The sequence below is a fragment of the Dendrobates tinctorius genome, unplaced genomic scaffold (assembly GCF_039654945.1).
Source record: "Dendrobates tinctorius isolate UK_male_01 unplaced genomic scaffold, ASM3965494v1 ptg000008l, whole genome shotgun sequence".
NCBI classification, from domain to species: Eukaryota; Metazoa; Chordata; class Amphibia; order Anura; family Dendrobatidae; genus Dendrobates; species Dendrobates tinctorius.
Window position 1 is genome coordinate 45,255,100 of NW_027361676.1, and position 18,159 is coordinate 45,273,258.

Genomic DNA, 18,159 nt, shown 5'->3' on the forward strand with positions numbered 1-18,159 from the left:
AGCAGGGGAACAGCTGGCAGTGCTGAACCCCACTAACACTTGAACGAACGTGTTTGGCTCTGTGGAGACGACACTTCTGAACACCAACTGACGCTGTTGGAGCCCAGGATTAGGCGAGGAGCAGGCTGGGGCCTACTGGATTTTGGCAGGTGAAGGCAGCAGGAGACTTGCCATCTCCACAGCAGGGGAACAGCTGGCAGTGCTGAACCCCACTAACACTTGAACGAATGTGTTTGGTTCTGTGGAGACGACACTTCTGAACACCAACTGACGCTGTTGGAGCCCAGGATTAGGCGAGGAGCAGGCTGGGGCCTACTGGATTTTGGCAGGTGAATGCAGCAGGAGACTTGCCATCTCCACAGCAGGGGAACAGCTGGCAGTGCTGAACCCCACTAACACTTGAACGAACGTGTTTGGCTCTGTGGAGACGACACTTCTGAACACCAACTGACGCTGTTGGAGCCCAGGATTAGGCGAGGAGCAGGCTGGGGCCTACTGGATTTTGGCAGGTGAAGGCAGCAGGAGACTTGCCATCTCCACAGCAGGGGAACAGCTGGCAGTGCTGAACCCCACTAACACTTGAACGAATGTGTTTGGCTCTGTGGAGACGACACTTCTGAACACCAACTGACGCTGTTGGAGCCCAGGATTAGGCGAGGAGCAGGCTGGGGCCTACTGGATTTTGGCAGGTGAAGGCAGCAGGAGACTTGCCATCTCCACAGCAGGGGAACAGCTGGCAGTGCTGAACCCCACTAACACTTGAACGAATGTGTTTGGCTCTGTGGAGACGACACTTCTGAACACCAACTGACGCTGTTGGAGCCCAGGATTAGGCGAGGAGCAGGCTGGGGCCTACTGGATTTTGGCAGGTGAAGGCAGCAGGAGACTTGCCATCTCCACAGCAGGGGAACAGCTGGCAGTGCTGAACCCCACTAACACTTGAACGAATGTGTTTGGCTCTGTGGAGACGACACTTCTGAACACCAACTGACGCTGTTGGAGCCCAGGATTAGGCGAGGAGCAGGCTGGGGCCTACTGGATTTGGGCAGGTGAAGGCAGCAGGAGACTTGCCATCTCCACAGCAGGGGAACAGCTGGCAGTGCTGAACCCCACTAACACTTGAACGAATGTGTTTGGCTCTGTGGAGACGACACTTCTGAACACCAACTGACGCTGTTGGTGCCCAGGATTACGCATGCCGCATGCAGAGGCCAATGGGCAGCGGTTTTTATGGAGGTTGTGGACTACTACTGATTCTAACCATGCTCCACTTAGGCCTCTGGCTCCACTGTCTCTACTATTTACCCTGGCCTCCAACCCCGCCAGCTACATCTCTGAAGTGGTGTCAGCACAATCTACACTTGTTCCTGTGTTACTGGTGCTCAGTCCCATCAGTTGATCCCCTGATGTTTGTCCGGCAAGTTCGCCAGCTCTGTCCTCATTCCCACTACTGGTTATGGGAATGTGGACAGAGCAGGAGACCTTGCCGGACACACATCAGGGGATAAACTGATGGGACTGAGCCACAGGAACACAGGAACAAGTGTAGATTGTGCTGACGCCACTTCAGAGATGTAGATGGCGGGGTTGGAGGTCAGGGGAAATAGTAGAGACAGTGGAGCCAGAGACCTAAGTTGGGCACGGTTAAAAATCAGTAGTGGTTTGAATGTTGATGGAGCTGGTGACTCTGCCGTCCACACAGCAGGGGATCAGCTGGCATTACTGAACCCCAGTAACACAGGAGCTAGTGTGTTTCTCTGTGCAGACGACACATCTGAGCGACAACTGGCTGTGTTGAAGCACAGGGATTATAGTTCAGGTGGTAGAAAAATGAACACACCAGCAGACCTGGATACAGTTGCCAACCACTAATTTAGTCTGTAAGAGGAATGGCAAAGTCTTTGGAGATCCAGGCCTTGTTCATTTTCAGAAAAGTCAGCCGGTCAACATTATCGGAAGATAGTCGCGTGCGACGGTCTGTTAGTACACCACCTGCGGCACTAAAGACACGTTCCGATAATACACTGGCAGCAGGGCAAGCCAGCACCTCCAATGCATACTGGCTAAGCTCTGGCCATGTATCCAGCTTAGAGACCCAAAACTTGAAGGGGGAAGAGCCATCTGGGAGTACAGCGACAGGGCAAGACATGTAGTCTGACACCATCTGACGGAAGCGTTGCCTCCTGCTGACTCGAGGCGTCGCTGATGGTGTAGACAATTGTGGTGGACACACAAAACTTTGCCACATTTGGGCCATAGTGGTCTTGCCTTGTGCTGCGGCACTGCCTCTGCTCCCTCTTTGTGCAGAGTTTCCTCCACTGCCTCGACGCACAGAGCTGCTTTGTAAAGCACTTGCAACAATGCTGTCGGGTGGAATGGAAAACATTATGGACTGCACCAGTGACTCTTCGTACTCCCGCATTTTATGCTCCCGGTTCAACGTTGGTATGAGCCTTTGTACGCTGTCCCGGTAGCGAGGATCTAGGAGGGTGTACACCCAATAATCAGCCGAGACGAGAATGTGGGCGATGCGGCGGTCGTTTCTCAGGCACTGCAGCATGAAATCAACCATGTGCTGCAGACTCCCAACTGCCAAAGAACCGCTGTCCCCTGTTTGAGGCGTGACCTCGACCTGCTCTGCATCACCCCACCCTCGCTGTACATACTGAGTAGAGGTTTGTGTACCTCCCTCCTCTGGAGAGATGTCTTCCTCCTCCATCGACTCCTCCTCATCCTCCTCACAAAGTGTCCCCTGCCTAGGCCTTTGTGAGGAAACACGTAGCGCAGACTGTCCAGAAGCAGATGGCATTTGGGACTCCTCATCCTCCACCTCTTCTGAAACCTCATCCCTTAGTGCTTGCAGTGTTTGTTGAAGCAGGCAGATAAGGGGGACAGTCATGCTGACTAGTGCATCATCTGCACTCGCCATCCGCGTGGATTCATCGAAGGCACGCAAAACGAGGCAGATGTCCTTCATAGAGGCCCACTCAATGGTGCTGAAGTGTGAACGGCGCACAGTGCGACTTGTTTGCGCCTGATGCAGCTGGTACTCCATGACTGCTGCCTGCTGCTCACACAACCGCTCCAACATATGTAACGTTGAATTCCACCGGGTGGGTAGGTCACATATGATGCGATGTTCTGGAAGGCCAAATCGTCGCTGCAGAGCAGCGAGGCGCGATCTTGCCGTGCTGGAACGTCGCAAGTGAGCGCACTCTATGCGGACCTTGTGCAACAGTGCATCAAGATCCAGATAGTCCCTCAGAAAGCTCTGCACGACCAAGTTAAGAACATGTGCCAGACATGGGATGTGTGTGAGGTTGCCTAGGCCAAGAGCTGCCACCAGATTTCGGCCATTGTCACACACTACCAAGCCCGGCTGGAGATTCGCTGGCCCAAACCACACATCGCTCTCCAGCTTGATAGCATTCCAGAGCTCCTGCGCTGTGTGGCTTCGATTCCCCAAAGAAATTAATTTGAGTACAGCCTGTTGACGTTTGGCCACGGCTGTGCTCATATCGGTCGTAACAGGCTCCTGCTCTGCTGTTTCTGAGGAACTTGAGTAGGAGGAGGAGTCTATGTGTACAGACTGGAGTCCTGCAATCCGTGGCGTTGGAAGAACACGTACAGCGCCACTCTCCAGATCCGTACCCGGCTCCACAACATTGACCCAGTGGGCAGTGAGGGAAAGGTATCGTCCCTGTCCATGGTTACTGGTCCACGCATCGGTGGTCAGGTGGACCTTGCTACTAACGGCGTTTAGTAGCGCATGTTTTATTTTGCCCTCAACATGTTTCTGCAGGGCAGGGACGGCTCGCCTGCTGAAATAAAAGCGGCTGGGCACGTTGTATTGGGGGACTGCCAATGCCATTAAGTCCCGGAAGGTGTCAGTGTCCACCAGCCTGAATGACAGCATTTCAACTGCCAGAAGTTTGGCAATGCCAGCATTCAGAGACTGTGCTCGGGGATGGTTTGCCGAGTAAGGGCGCCTTTTATCCCATGCCTGTGCTACCGATGGCTGTGATGGATGGGAACGTGCTGTTATGGGTGGAATCTGACAGGGTCTCCGGACAACAGTGGCAGAGGTTCTTCCTTGGCGATCCTGTGAGGAAGCCGAACCAGCAGTGTGTGAGCTGGAGGAAGAGGGCCCAACACGAACTGAAGAGGTGGTAGGTGGTGCTGTACGTTGGCCTACGTCTTGAGGGTGTCTATGCAACTCCAACTCGTGCTTGGTGCGCACATGTTTCCACATATTTGTGGTATTGAGGTTGCTGACATTTCTCCCTCTTTTGACTCTCTGATGACACAGCTTGCATTTGACAAAGCAAATGTCATCTGCAACTGTGTCAAAAAAGGACCACGCACTGCAACTCTTGTGAGCGCCCGGTTTGCCTTTGGAAGGAGGAATGCTCCTAACGGGTGCCGAAGTGGAGGGTACAGGCAACCAAGTCTTCCCCCTCCCTCTGCCTCCTGTTTTGGCCGGTAGGGGAATCTCTTCCTCCGAGCTGCTCCCACCACCTTCCTGTTGCTCACGCCATGATGGGTCAAGGACCTCATCATCTTCCCTCCCCTCTTCAAACAGCTGCTTCTCCGGGGTTGTCTCGCCAGCACCGTACGCACCAGAAAGTGGCAACTGAGTCTCGTCATCATCTGATGCGTACTGAGGTGTGCTGACCATAGGCACTGGCCCACTCGCCTCTTCAGATTCAGAGGGACAAAGAAGTTGCGCATCACTGCATACTCCCTCTTCTTCACATTCAGGAATGCTGCTTGGCTGGCCCCCTCTTTCCAAGCCAACAGATTCCGAGAACAGAAGTAGAGATTGTGATGGCTCCTGTCCATGTCTCTCTGACTGCCTGGGCACTTTGGCAGGTGGTGAAGAGACAGATGGTTGCTCTTCGGTGCTCTGACCCTGAGAGGATGCGGAAGTAATTGAAGTCGATGCGTTAGCTGCCATCCATCCGACAACGGCTTCAATTTGTTCCTCCCGCAGCAGTGGGGTACGTTGAGGTCCTACAAAGCTGCGCATAAAGGACTGTTGCCTGCTAAAACTGGGGGATGCTGATCCACTGGTGCCCGCAGCAGGCCCAGAATCCCCACGTCCTCTACCTGTAGAATCCCCACGTCCTCTCCCTGCAGAATCCCCACGTCCTCTCCCTGCTGAAACTCCACGCCCACGCCCACGCCCCCGCGCCTTACTCCCTGCCTTCTTCATCTTGCAAGACTGCTTAAGATAGGCAAAAAAGGACAAAGGGGGGCCTTAGTGTGCTTATTCCTGAACAGCTGGTTACAGGTACAAGAAACACTAATTTTATGAAGTGTGTGTGTGTGGACTAGACTTTAATAGGAGCTGATGTGGCCTACACAAGTTCAAAATGTAGTGTTTGGTGAACTTTTTATGTGGTTTCTTTGTTTGAAACAAACTCAAAGTATGAGAACAAAGAATTGAAACTGATAGTATCACCAACTTTTTGGAGCTATTACAATGCAGGCAGGTAACCTACAATGCAAAAGATGAGGCTCCAAAAAAATTGGGTAATACTAATCTGGCTGCGCCGGCAGGGCACAAGCCAGAAAAAAAGGCTCCTCTATCTACTCCTATATAGTGTTTGCAACCAACCAATGTTGATGGATACGGATGGATGCACACTAATAGGAGAAGAAAAAATGAGCTGCACTCAGAGACAAATATGTGTGAGGCAGTGACGCACGTTGAGCGTCCTACAACCAGACGTAGCTGCAGGACACTCTACTCAGCGTGAGCTGCACTCACACACAGTCAGAGACCTCTCAGACAGCCGTCAACAGTGCAGCTAAGTGGGCACTGGCACTGACAGGCTGCAGAAAGGCTCCGCTGTGTACTCCTATATAGTGTTTGCAACCACCGTAGATGGAGACGGATGGATGCACACTAATAGAAGAAAAAATGAGCTGCACTCAAATAAAAATATGTGTGAGGCAGTGACGCACGCTGAGCGTCCTACAGCCAGACGTAGCTGCAGGACACACTACTCAGCATGAGCTGCACTCACACACAGTCAGAGACCTCTCAGACAGCCGTGAACAGTGCAGCAAAGTGGACACTAGCACTGAAAGGCTGCAGAAAGGCTCCGCTGTCTACTACTAGTGTTTGCAACCAACGTATATGGATACGGATGGAAGCACACTAGATTGAAATTATTTAAAAAATGCAGCTCAAAAAATAAAAGATGTATGAGGCAGCAGTGATCACACTGGGTGGCCTACAGCCTGACGTGGCTGCAGGACCCACTCCACAGCGTGAGCTGCACTCACACAGCCCTTGCAGACAGCTGTGAAAACAGCGCTGCTAGGGAAAAGCAAGCTACAGTGGTGGTTTATGTAGCCTGGATAAAGCACAATATTGTTTTTAGAATCGCTATTTCTAACTGTCCCTCACAGTCTTCTACAGCAGCCTGTCCCTAACTGAATTCACAGCAGAGTGACCAGAAATGGCGGCTGCGGTGGCTTTTATAGTGCATCATGACATCATTTCGGCAGCCAATCACAGCCATGCCAATAGTTAACATGCCTACATGCCTAACAGGATGTGCCCACACTTCGGAGGATTCCCATTGGCTTAATCAAAGCAAGCAGGCTCATAGCATGATGGGAACTTCCTATTCCGATTCCGATCCCGGAATCCGATATGAAAAAAGTATCGGAATTAAGTATCGGAATTCCGATACCGCTGATATCGGCCGATACCCGATACTTGCGGTATCGGAATGCTCAACACTAGTAGGTAGTGTTGAGAAAGGGCATTAGGGGACAGTGAAGTGGAGTGGGAATAAAGGTGAGGTCATCTAAGGAGGCAGTGTGTAAGGGGTGCTCTTGGAAATGTTAAGGCATAAGGTATAAATACCTAGATCCTTGGTTTTGAGGTGTGTGTATAAGTGGTATAGGTTTGCCTTTGTAGTCCAGCTGCTGGAACAGTACCTATAGTAACCACTGAAAAAGGGTATAGGTTAAGGAATAGCAAGGTATATAGAAAGAAAAGATATAAAAGAAAGTTTTAGGGGTCACATACCGATGTGTAGGGTCAGCACGTGACTCCCGTCCTAAGGACAAAAAAGCAGGTCAATAAGCTGAGATGGAGAAAGGAAACCCAGTCTATGAAGACTGTAGGGCACCATTACCTTGTGTCCTAAATCTAGTCAGGTGTGGAGGAGGCCGGAAGTGCATGTGGCTTAGTGCAGTGATGTTAAATACTGTCAAGCACTTCCTGATTGGGTGGGGAAGGGGCGGGAATGGGGGGGAAGGGCCATCGCCATCTTAGTGAGGTCAAAAATGTCTGAATAAATGTACTGAGCATGTGCAGGGCGGGGATAGAGAATGAGCATGTTTTGACTTGACAGGAAGTGATGGTGGCAGTCGCCATCTTGGTAAGGTCAAAAAATGTCAGAATGAATGTACTGAGCATGTGCAGGGCGGGGATAGAGAATGAACATGTTTTGACTTGACAGGAAGTGATGTTGGCAGTCGCCATCTTGGTGAGGTCAAAATTGTCAGAATGAATGTACTGAGCAGGTGCGAGCCATCCAGGAAGTGAAGTAAAAAAGGGAGGGTTGTGAGGAAATGTCACATGCATACAGGCGGCCATTTTAACGGTGGGACTGTGCTGAATTCATGCACGGTGATAATTTCAGTGCTGGTTGTGCCTATCAGGTTTCAGAGAAACTTCCTTTTCCTGCCTAAAAACAAAGAAAGGTAATTAGAGCAAGGTTTACATACAAAGAGTAAAATGGCGTTCATATTAACACACTTATGTCAGAAATATCTCCTATAAACCAAAAAACGTTGTGTAGGAAAAGAACTTATTTGGTAGTGATTTTAAACTCCTGATGAAAAACAAAACTAATTCACTATGAAGTGGAATTTAGAAGGGATTAATAATACATTTCAGATTCTCTATTGAGACCGTGTGGATGGAGGGTATTTAGGTGATATATCCAATACGCTTCACGCTCTTTGAGCGTTTGGATTCTATTACCCCCTCGTCTGGGTACAGGGATTTGTTCGATAACCTGAAATTTCAGTTGGCTTACAGAGTGTCTATTTTCCACAAAATGGGCAGGAATTGGTAAAAGTGTGTTCTCACACCGGATGGTTGATTTATGTTTGGAAATGCGGTCTTTCACATGCTGGGTGGTTTCCCCAACGTATCCTAGGCCGCATGGGCATTTGATTAAATAGACAACAAAATTTGAGTTGCAGGTAAAATAGCCATTGATCTTGTACCGTTTGCCAGACCTCGGATGGGTGAATGAATCGCCTTTACTAACATTCGTGCATTGTGCGCAACCCAAACAAGGGAAGGTTCCGTTGCGCACCGTGCTAAATGTCTTCTGCCTGAATGTCTTGAAGTGGGAGCCCACGTCGGCTCTAACCAAAGTGTTTTTTAGGTTCTGAGCCCGCTTATGGCAGATGAGAGGAGGATTTCAGAAATTTTCAATCCCCGGGTAAGCCTTTTCTAGTAGGGGCCAGTGTTCAAGGACTGCTTTTTTGATCAGAGGAGAGAACGGGTGATAGGTGTTGATGAACTTAACCCTATTCTCTACATCACAGTCACGTTGGGTAATTCTGGTTTGTTGTTCAGCATTAAATTTGGGGTATCCTCTTGTTTGAAACTTTTCAGTCATCTCGTCATGTCTCATTTGCCTGATATCAGGTTTTGAGACTATGCGGTCAATTCTGTCATGTTGGGATTTAGGTAGAACTATCTTCACGTGTCTTGGGTGACAACTGGACCAGTGTAGTAGACTATTACGGTCTGTAGGTTTGACGTAAAGGTCACTTGTAAGGGTGCCAGAGTCAGTTTTAGTGATCATGGTGTCAAGGAAACTGACAGACTGTGTGTTGGAATGTGAGGTAAAGGTTAGGTTCGGTATACTCTGGTTGAGGTCATGTACAAAATCTGTGAGGCTATTGGTGTCACCTGTCCATACACAAAAGATGTCGTCTATGTATCTGAGCCAGGTAAGAGCATGTTTTCTATATAGATGATGTGTGTAGACAAAGTCAGCCTCAAATTTACACATGAAGATGTTAGCGTACGGGGGGGCTACATTCGCCCCCATCGCGGTACCCCGTGCCTGAAGGTAGAATTGGTCCTCAAAGAGGAAATAGTTGTTGTTGAGGACCAATTTGAGTGTATCGGTACAGAACAATTTCTGGGGTTCGCTAAGAAAGGATTGTAAATCTAGGAACCATCTGACAGCCTCGATGCCAAGATCGTGATCTATACTAGTATATAGGCTGTTGACGTCTAGGCTGGCTAATAAACAAAAGGAAGGAATGTCATGGAGGGTTCTAACGTGGTTCAGAAAATCACCGGTGTCTTTGAGATAAGATGGAATTTTTGGTACTAGTGGAGTGAGGATCTTTTCCAAGGTTATTGACAGGGGTGAGAGGATAGAGTCGGTAGATGCCACTATGGGTCTACCGGGGGGCTTTTCCAAATTTTTATGTATTTTGGGGAGTATATAAATGACTGGAGTTATGGGACTTTGTTTGTGCAAATACTCTGCCAGTTTAGAATCAATTGTACCCAAATTTAAGTGGAAGTTGATCAAATTGTCTATCTTTCTCTCTATGGAGTAGATAGGATTCGTGGGGATGGGTCTGTATGTCGTGACGTCAGAGAGTTGTCTCTGGATTTCAGACAGATAGTATTTCTTATCCAGTACTACAATGGAGCCACCTTTATCAGCAGGCTTTATGACAATGTCCTTGTTGTTTTTAAGACTTTTCAGTGCTAATGATTCTTCTCTATTAAGGTTATGCTTAAGGTGGTATTTACCATGTTTGATTTCATCTATATACTTATCCACAGAAGCATTAACAAGTGAAATATACGTCTCGACAGGATGATAGAGGCGAGGTGGTTGAAACGTGCTCGGGATCTTGAGTCCGAGATCTTTGAGAATAAACGTCTCTTGGGTGCTGGTTCCCGAGGAGAAAGGTACCTGGTTGGTGTTTATGTCTCCGCCATCTTTGTCAAAATGTACCTTAAGTCTCAAAGAGCGGTAAAAACGATTTAACTCTTGGTGTACGAGGAACGGATCAAAGGAGGGAGTGGGACAGAATGAGAGGCCCCTCTGGAGAACTCGGATCTCGGCAGGTGAGAGACAATAGGTAGAGATGTTGAAGACAAGATTGTTCTTACCTGAGATCGAGTATTGGGACGTGTATCCCTCTGGGGGTCCTCGTCTGTTTTTTCTTCTTCCTCCTCGTCTGAAACTGTGTTTGGAGGTGCCGGGGGTTTCTTGCGCGGGTCGAAAAAAGACTTGGGCGGTTTCCCACCGCGTCCACCTCTGCCGCCTCGTCCAACTTGACCACCATCCGAACCTGAAGAACCTGATGAGCCATATCGGTTTCTGTAGGGGGGACCATCTGGAAGTGTGGTATACCGCCATCTATAGACCTCGTTTTTGAGATAGTCGTCCTGGTCTCTCAGAAACTTGTTCTTTTTTCGTGTTTTCAGTTCATTGGTGTAGTCTTGTAGAGTTTTGTTGGCTCTTGCCTTAAGGCTAGCGAGATCTGTTGGAGAAAGGGTGTTAGTCAACTGATTTTCGATAGCAGCAACCTGATCTTTCACCTTCTGTATATTCTCCTGGAGAAATTTGATGGTCAACACCATTAAATCTATAGAGCACTTATTTAGAATATTTTCAAAAAGTTGACAATATTCCTCATTGTCACTGAAGAGGGTTGGTCGTAACGAGACCCTGAGTCCCCTCGGAATCCGCTGTGCCTTCGTGTATTGAGCTAAAGTATATGCATGCAATTCAAAAGATGAAAGTTTCTTCAATTCCTTTTCATAATCCCTCGATTTCACCTCACGGGTAGGGATATTCAGGAAATTGTCAGTTTCTCTGACCGTAGAAAGAATACTAGATCTTTCTTCTTCGTTGAAGCGAAGACACCGAAGGAGGCCATGAAAAATTGCGAAAATATGGTTTAGAGGGGGAGACAACTGTCTAAAATAGATCAAATATAAAGTAGATATGACAGGCTCAAACCCCAACTTAGGTGCTCTGGGAAAAAACAAGACTAAAGTATAGGAGTAACCCCAGCACACTAATAACATGAAAGTAAAGTCTTCTCAACGACAGTCTTTAATTGTTGTGATTTTATTGATTGTGAAAAAAAAGGGTGGTGTTACAATCCAAAAAAGGGTGGTGTTACAATCCAACGTTTCAGCTCTACATCTCGAGCTTTCATCAGGGATATGACTACAATATATACAATAAAAGAACAAAAATCAATAAATAAACTTTATAAAGTATTATAAAACCAAAAATCTAGTGATAGGTGATACATAAGGTGGGGACAGTGTCAAACATCCTTTGTGAAGGTGTGTATGGATCTATAATGATGTGAGGCCAGTGAGTATGTATTGTGGTATGATACGGTGAACATGTGAGAGGTTGAAAAGAGGAATAGAGTGAAGGTGTAAGGAGTTGAAAAGCATGAATGTGTAGGTAGTGTTGAGAAAGGGCATTAGGGGACAGTGAAGTGGAGTGGGAATAAAGGTGAGGTCATCTAAGGAGGCAGTGTGTAAGGGGTGCTCTTGGAAATGTTAAGGCATAAGGTATAAATACCTAGATCCTTGGTTTTGAGGTGTGTGTATAAGTGGTATAGGTTTGCCTTTGTAGTCCAGCTGCTGGAACAGTACCTATAGTAACCACTGAAAAAGGGTATAGGTTAAGGAATAGCAAGGTATATAGAAAGAAAAGATATAAAAGAAAGTTTTAGGGGTCACATACCGATGTGTAGGGTCAGCACGTGACTCCCGTCCTAAGGACAAAAAAGCAGGTCAATAAGCTGAGATGGAGAAAGGAAACCCAGTCTATGAAGACTGTAGGGCACCATTACCTTGTGTCCTAAATCTAGTCAGGTGTGGAGGAGGCCGGAAGTGCATGTGGCTTAGTGCAGTGATGTTAAATACTGTCAAGCACTTCCTGATTGGGTGGGGAAGGGGCGGGAATGGGGGGGAAGGGCCATCGCCATCTTAGTGAGGTCAAAAATGTCTGAATAAATGTACTGAGCATGTGCAGGGCGGGGATAGAGAATGAGCATGTTTTGACTTGACAGGAAGTGATGGTGGCAGTCGCCATCTTGGTAAGGTCAAAAAATGTCAGAATGAATGTACTGAGCATGTGCAGGGCGGGGATAGAGAATGAACATGTTTTGACTTGACAGGAAGTGATGTTGGCAGTCGCCATCTTGGTGAGGTCAAAATTGTCAGAATGAATGTACTGAGCAGGTGCGAGCCATCCAGGAAGTGAAGTAAAAAAGGGAGGGTTGTGAGGAAATGTCACATGCAAACAGGCGGCCATTTTAATGGTGGGACTGTGCTGAATTCATGCATGGTGATAATTTCAGTGCTGGTTGTGCCTATCAGGTTTCAGAGAAACTTCCTTTTCCTGCCTAAAAACAAAGAAAGGTAATTAGAGCAAGGTTTACATACAAAGAGTAAAATGGCGTTCATATTAACACACTTATGTCAGATATATCACCTAAATACCCTCCATCCACACGGTCTCAATAGAGAATCTGAAATGTATTATTAATCCCTTCTAAATTCCACTTCATAGTGAATTAGTTTTGTTTTTCATCAGGAGTTTAAAATCACTACTAAATAAGTTCTTTTCCTACACAACGTTTTTTGGTTTATAGGAGATATTTCTGACATAAGTGTGTTAATATGAACGCCATTTTACTCTTTGTATGTAAACCTTGCTCTAATTACCTTTCTTTGTTTTTAGGCAGGAAAAGGAAGTTTCTCTGAAACCTGATAGGCACAACCAGCACTGAAATTATCACCGTGCATGAATTCAGCACAGTCCCACCATTAAAATGGCCGCCTGTATGCATGTGACATTTCCTCACAACCCTCCCTTTTTTACTTCACTTCCTGGATGGCTCGCACCTGCTCAGTACATTCATTCTGACAATTTTGACCTCACCAAGATGGCGACTGCCAACATCACTTCCTGTCAAGTCAAAACATGCTCATTCTCTATCCCCGCCCTGCACATGCTCAGTACATTCATTCTGACATTTTTTGACCTTACCAAGATGGCGACTGCCACCATCACTTCCTGTCAAGTCAAAACATGCTCATTCTCTATCCCCGCCCTGCACATGCTCAGTACATTTATTCAGACATTTTTGACCTCACTAAGATGGCGATGGCCCTTCCCCCCCATTCCCGCCCCTTCCCCACCCAATCAGGAAGTGCTTGACAGTATTTAACATCACTGCACTAAGCCACATGCACTTCCGGCCTCCTCCACACCTGACTAGATTTAGGACACAAGGTAATGGTGCCCTACAGTCTTCATAGACTGGGTTTCCTTTCTCCATCTCAGCTTATTGACCTGCTTTTTTGTCCTTAGGACGGGAGTCACGTGCTGACCCTACACATCGGTATGTGACCCCTAAAACTTTCTTTTATATCTTTTCTTTCTATATACCTTGCTATTCCTTAACCTATACCCTTTTTCAGTGGTTACTATAGGTACTGTTCCAGCAGCTGGACTACAAAGGCAAACCTATACCACTTATACACACACCTCAAAACCAAGGATCTAGGTATTTATACCTTATGCCTTAACATTTCCAAGAGCACCCCTTACACACTGCCTCCTTAGATGACCTCACCTTTATTCCCACTCCACTTCACTGTCCCCTAATGCCCTTTCTCAACACTACCTACACATTCATGCTTTTCAACTCCTTACACCTTCACTCTATTCCTCTTTTCAACCTCTCACATGTTCACCGTATCATACCACAATACATACTCACTGGCCTCACATCATTATAGATCCATACACACCTTCACAAAGGATGTTTGACACTGTCCCCACCTTATGTATCACCTATCACTAGATTTTTGGTTTTATAATACTTTATAAAGTTTATTTATTGATTTTTGTTCTTTTATTGTATATATTGTAGTCATATCCCTGATGAAAGCTCGAGATGTAGAGCTGAAACGTTGGATTGTAACACCACCCTTTTTTGGATTGTAACACCACCCTTTTTTTTCACAATCAATAAAATCACAACAATTAAAGACTGTCGTTGAGAAGACTTTACTTTCATGTTATTAGTGTGCCGGGGTTACTCCTATACTTTAGTCTTGTTTTTTCCCAGAGCACCTAAGTTGGGGTTTGAGCCTGTCATATCTACTTTATATTTGATCTATTTTAGACAGTTGTCTCCCCCTCTAAACCATATTTTCGCAATTTTTCATGGCCTCCTTCGGTGTCTTCTCCTTCAACGAAGAAGAAAGATCTAGTATTCTTTCTACGGTCAGAGAAACTGACAATTTCCTGAATATCCCTACCCGTGAGGTGAAATCGAGGGATTATGAAAAGGAATTGAAGAAACTTTCATCTTTTGAATTGCATGCATATACTTTAGCTCAATACACGAAGGCACAGCGGATTCCGAGGGGACTCAGGGTCTCGTTACGACCAACCCTCTTCAGTGACAATGAGGAATATTGTCAACTTTTTGAAAATATTCTAAATAAGTGCTCTATAGATTTAATGGTGTTGACCATCAAATTTCTCCAGGAGAATATACAGAAGGTGAAAGATCAGGTTGCTGCTATCGAAAATCAGTTGACTAACACCCTTTCTCCAACAGATCTCGCTAGCCTTAAGGCAAGAGCCAACAAAACTCTACAAGACTACACCAATGAACTGAAAACACGAAAAAAGAACAAGTTTCTGAGAGACCAGGACGACTATCTCAAAAACGAGGTCTATAGATGGCGGTATACCACACTTCCAGATGGTCCCCCCTACAGAAACCGATATGGCTCATTAGGTTCTTCAGGTTCGGATGGTGGTCAAGTTGGACGAGGCGGCAGAGGAGGACGCGGTGGGAAACCGCCCAAGTCTTTTTTCGACCCGCGCAAGAAACCCCCGGCACCTCCAAACACAGTTTCAGACGAGGAGGAAGAAGAAAAAACAGACGAGGACCCCCAGAGGGATACACGTCCCAATACTCGATCTCAGGTAAGAACAATCTTGTCTTCAACATCTCTACCTATTGTCTCTCACCTGCCGAGATCCGAGTTCTCCAGAGGGGCCTCTCATTCTGTCCCACTCCCTCCTTTGATCCGTTCCTCGTACACCAAGAGTTAAATCGTTTTTACCGCTCTTTGAGACTTAAGGTACATTTTGACAAAGATGGCGGAGACATAAACACCAACCAGGTACCTTTCTCCTCGGGAACCAGCACCCAAGAGACGTTTATTCTCAAAGATCTCAGACTCAAGATCCCGAGCACGTTTCAACCACCTCGCCTCTATCATCCTGTCGAGACGTATATTTCACTTGTTAATGCTTCTGTGGATAAGTATATAGATGAAATCAAACATGGTAAATACCACCTTAAGCATAACCTTAATAGAGAAGAATCATTAGCACTGAAAAGTCTTAAAAACAACAAGGACATTGTCATAAAGCCTGCTGATAAAGGTGGCTCCATTGTAGTACTGGATAAGAAATACTATCTGTCTGAAATCCAGAGACAACTCTCTGACGTCACGACATACAGACCCATCCCCACGAATCCTATCTACTCCATAGAGAGAAAGATAGACAATTTGATCAACTTCCACTTAAATTTGGGTACAATTGATTCTAAACTGGCAGAGTATTTGCACAAACAAAGTCCCATAACTCCAGTCATTTATATACTCCCCAAAATACATAAAAATTTGGAAAAGCCCCCCGGTAGACCCATAGTGGCATCTACCGACTCTATCCTCTCACCCCTGTCAATAACCTTGGAAAAGATCCTCACTCCACTAGTACCAAAAATTCCATCTTATCTCAAAGACACCGGTGATTTTCTGAACCACGTTAGAACCCTCCATGACATTCCTTCCTTTTGTTTATTAGCCAGCCTAGACGTCAACAGCCTATATACTAGTATAGATCACGATCTTGGCATCGAGGCTGTCAGATGGTTCCTAGATTTACAATCCTCTCTTAGCGAACCCCAGAAATTGTTCTGTACCGATACACTCAAATTGGTCCTCAACAACAACTATTTCCTCTTTGAGGACCAATTCTACCTTCAGGCACGGGGTACCGCGATGGGGGCGAATGTAGCCCCCCCGTACGCTAACATCTTCATGTGTAAATTTGAGGCTGACTTTGTCTACACACATCATCTATATAGAAAACATGCTCTTACCTGGCTCAGATACATAGACGACATCTTTTGTGTATGGACAGGTGACACCAATAGCCTCACAGATTTTGTACATGACCTCAACCAGAGTATACCGAACCTAACCTTTACCTCACATTCCAACACACAGTCTGTCAGTTTCCTTGACACCATGATCACTAAAACTGACTCTGGCACCCTTACAAGTGACCTTTACGTCAAACCTACAGACCGTAATAGTCTACTACACTGGTCCAGTTGTCACCCAAGACACGTGAAGATAGCTCTACCTAAATCCCAACATGACAGAATTGACCGCATAGTCTCAAAACCTGATATCAGGCAAATGAGACATGACGAGATGACTGAAAAGTTTCAAACAAGAGGATACCCCAAATTTAATGCTGAACAACAAACCAGAATTACCCAACGTGACTGTGATGTAGAGAATAGGGTTAAGTTCATCAACACCTATCACCCGTTCTCTCCTCTGATCAAAAAAGCAGTCCTTGAACACTGGCCCCTACTAGAAAAGGCTTACCCGGGGATTGAAAATTTCCGAAATCCTCCTCTCATCTGCCATAAGCGGGCTCAGAACCTAAAAAACACTTTGGTTAGAGCCGACGTGGGCTCCCACTTCAAGACATTCAGGCAGAAGACATTTAGCACGGTGCGCAACGGAACCTTCCCTTGTTTGGGTTGCGCACAATGCACGAATGTTAGTAAAGGCGATTCATTCACCCATCCGAGGTCTGGCAAACGGTACAAGATCAATGGCTATTTTACCTGCAACTCAAATTTTGTCGTCTATTTAATCAAATGCCCATGCGGCCTAGGATACGTTGGGGAAACCACCCAGCATGTGAAAGACCACATTTCCAATCATAAATCAACCATCCGGTGTGAGAACACACTTTTACCAATTCCTGCCCATTTTGTGGAAAATAGACACTCTGTAAGCCAACTGAAATTTCAGGTTATCGAACAAATCCCTGTACCCAGACGAGGGGGTAATAGAATCCAAACGCTCAAAGAGCGTGAAGCGTATTGGATATATCACTTAAATACCCTACATCCACACGGTCTCAATAGAGAATCTGAAATGTATTATTAATCCCTTCTAAATTCCACTTCATAGTGAATTAGTTTTGTTTTTCATCAGGAGTTTAAAATCACTACCAAATAAGTTCTTTTCCTACACAACGTTTTTTGGTTTATAGGAGATATTTCTGACATAAGTGTGTTAATATGAACGCCATTTTACTCTTTGTATGTAAACCTTGCTCTAATTACCTTTCTTTGTTTTTAGGCAGGAAAAGGAAGTTTCTCTGAAACCTGATAGGCACAACCAGCACTGAAATTATCACCGTGCATGAATTCAGCACAGTCCCACCATTAAAATGGCCGCCTGTATGCATGTGACATTTCCTCACAACCCTCCCTTTTTTACTTCACTTCCTGGATGGCTCGCACCTGCTCAGTACATTCATTCTGACAATTTTGACCTCACCAAGATGGCGACTGCCAACATCACTTCCTGTCAAGTCAAAACATGTTCATTCTCTATCCCCGCCCTGCACATGCTCAGTACATTCATTCTGACATTTTTTGACCTTACCAAGATGGTGACTGCCACCATCACTTCCTGTCAAGTCAAAACATGCTCATTCTCTATCCCCGCCCTGCACATGCTCAGTACATTTATTCAGACATTTTTGACCTCACTAAGATGGCGATGGCCCTTCCCCCCCATTCCCGCCCCTTCCCCACCCAATCAGGAAGTGCTTGACAGTATTTAACATCACTGCACTAAGCCACATGCACTTCCGGCCTCCTCCACACCTGACTAGATTTAGGACACAAGGTAATGGTGCCCTACAGTCTTCATAGACTGGGTTTCCTTTCTCCATCTCAGCTTATTGACCTGCTTTTTTG

General features: G+C 46.3%; 3 protein-coding genes across 6 annotated transcripts in view; 2 read left to right on the forward strand and 1 right to left on the reverse strand.

Annotated features, from left to right (window-relative positions):
- Positions 1 to 18,159, forward strand: part of GALNTL6 (polypeptide N-acetylgalactosaminyltransferase like 6) — a 3,047,192-nt gene that overhangs the window by 193,771 nt on the left and 2,835,262 nt on the right. The gene's annotated exons all lie outside the window — the stretch shown is intronic.
- Positions 6,765 to 14,430, reverse strand: LOC141089656 (uncharacterized). Its single transcript, XM_073576140.1, has 3 exons — positions 14,381 to 14,430; positions 10,187 to 11,000; positions 6,765 to 7,712 (listed from the first exon to the last, which is right to left on the reverse strand). Exons 1-3 carry the CDS (start codon positions 14,428 to 14,430, stop codon positions 7,683 to 7,685), a joined length of 894 nt encoding a protein of 297 aa, XP_073432241.1. The 3' UTR covers positions 6,765 to 7,682.
- LOC141091669 (uncharacterized) lies at positions 12,386 to 17,520 on the forward strand. 4 transcript variants are annotated; one of them, XM_073577356.1, is made up of 3 exons: positions 12,386 to 13,346; positions 13,425 to 13,455; positions 14,686 to 17,520. In XM_073577356.1, exon 3 carries the CDS (start codon positions 14,810 to 14,812, stop codon positions 17,336 to 17,338), a length of 2,529 nt encoding a protein of 842 aa, XP_073433457.1. In that variant the 5' UTR covers positions 12,386 to 13,346; positions 13,425 to 13,455; positions 14,686 to 14,809; the 3' UTR covers positions 17,339 to 17,520. The 4 variants fall into 4 exon arrangements, with proteins under 4 accessions (XP_073433457.1, XP_073433483.1, XP_073433467.1 ...); XM_073577382.1 differs by lacking the exon at positions 13,425 to 13,455; XM_073577366.1 differs by lacking the exon at positions 12,386 to 13,346 and having other exon boundaries at positions 13,361 to 13,455.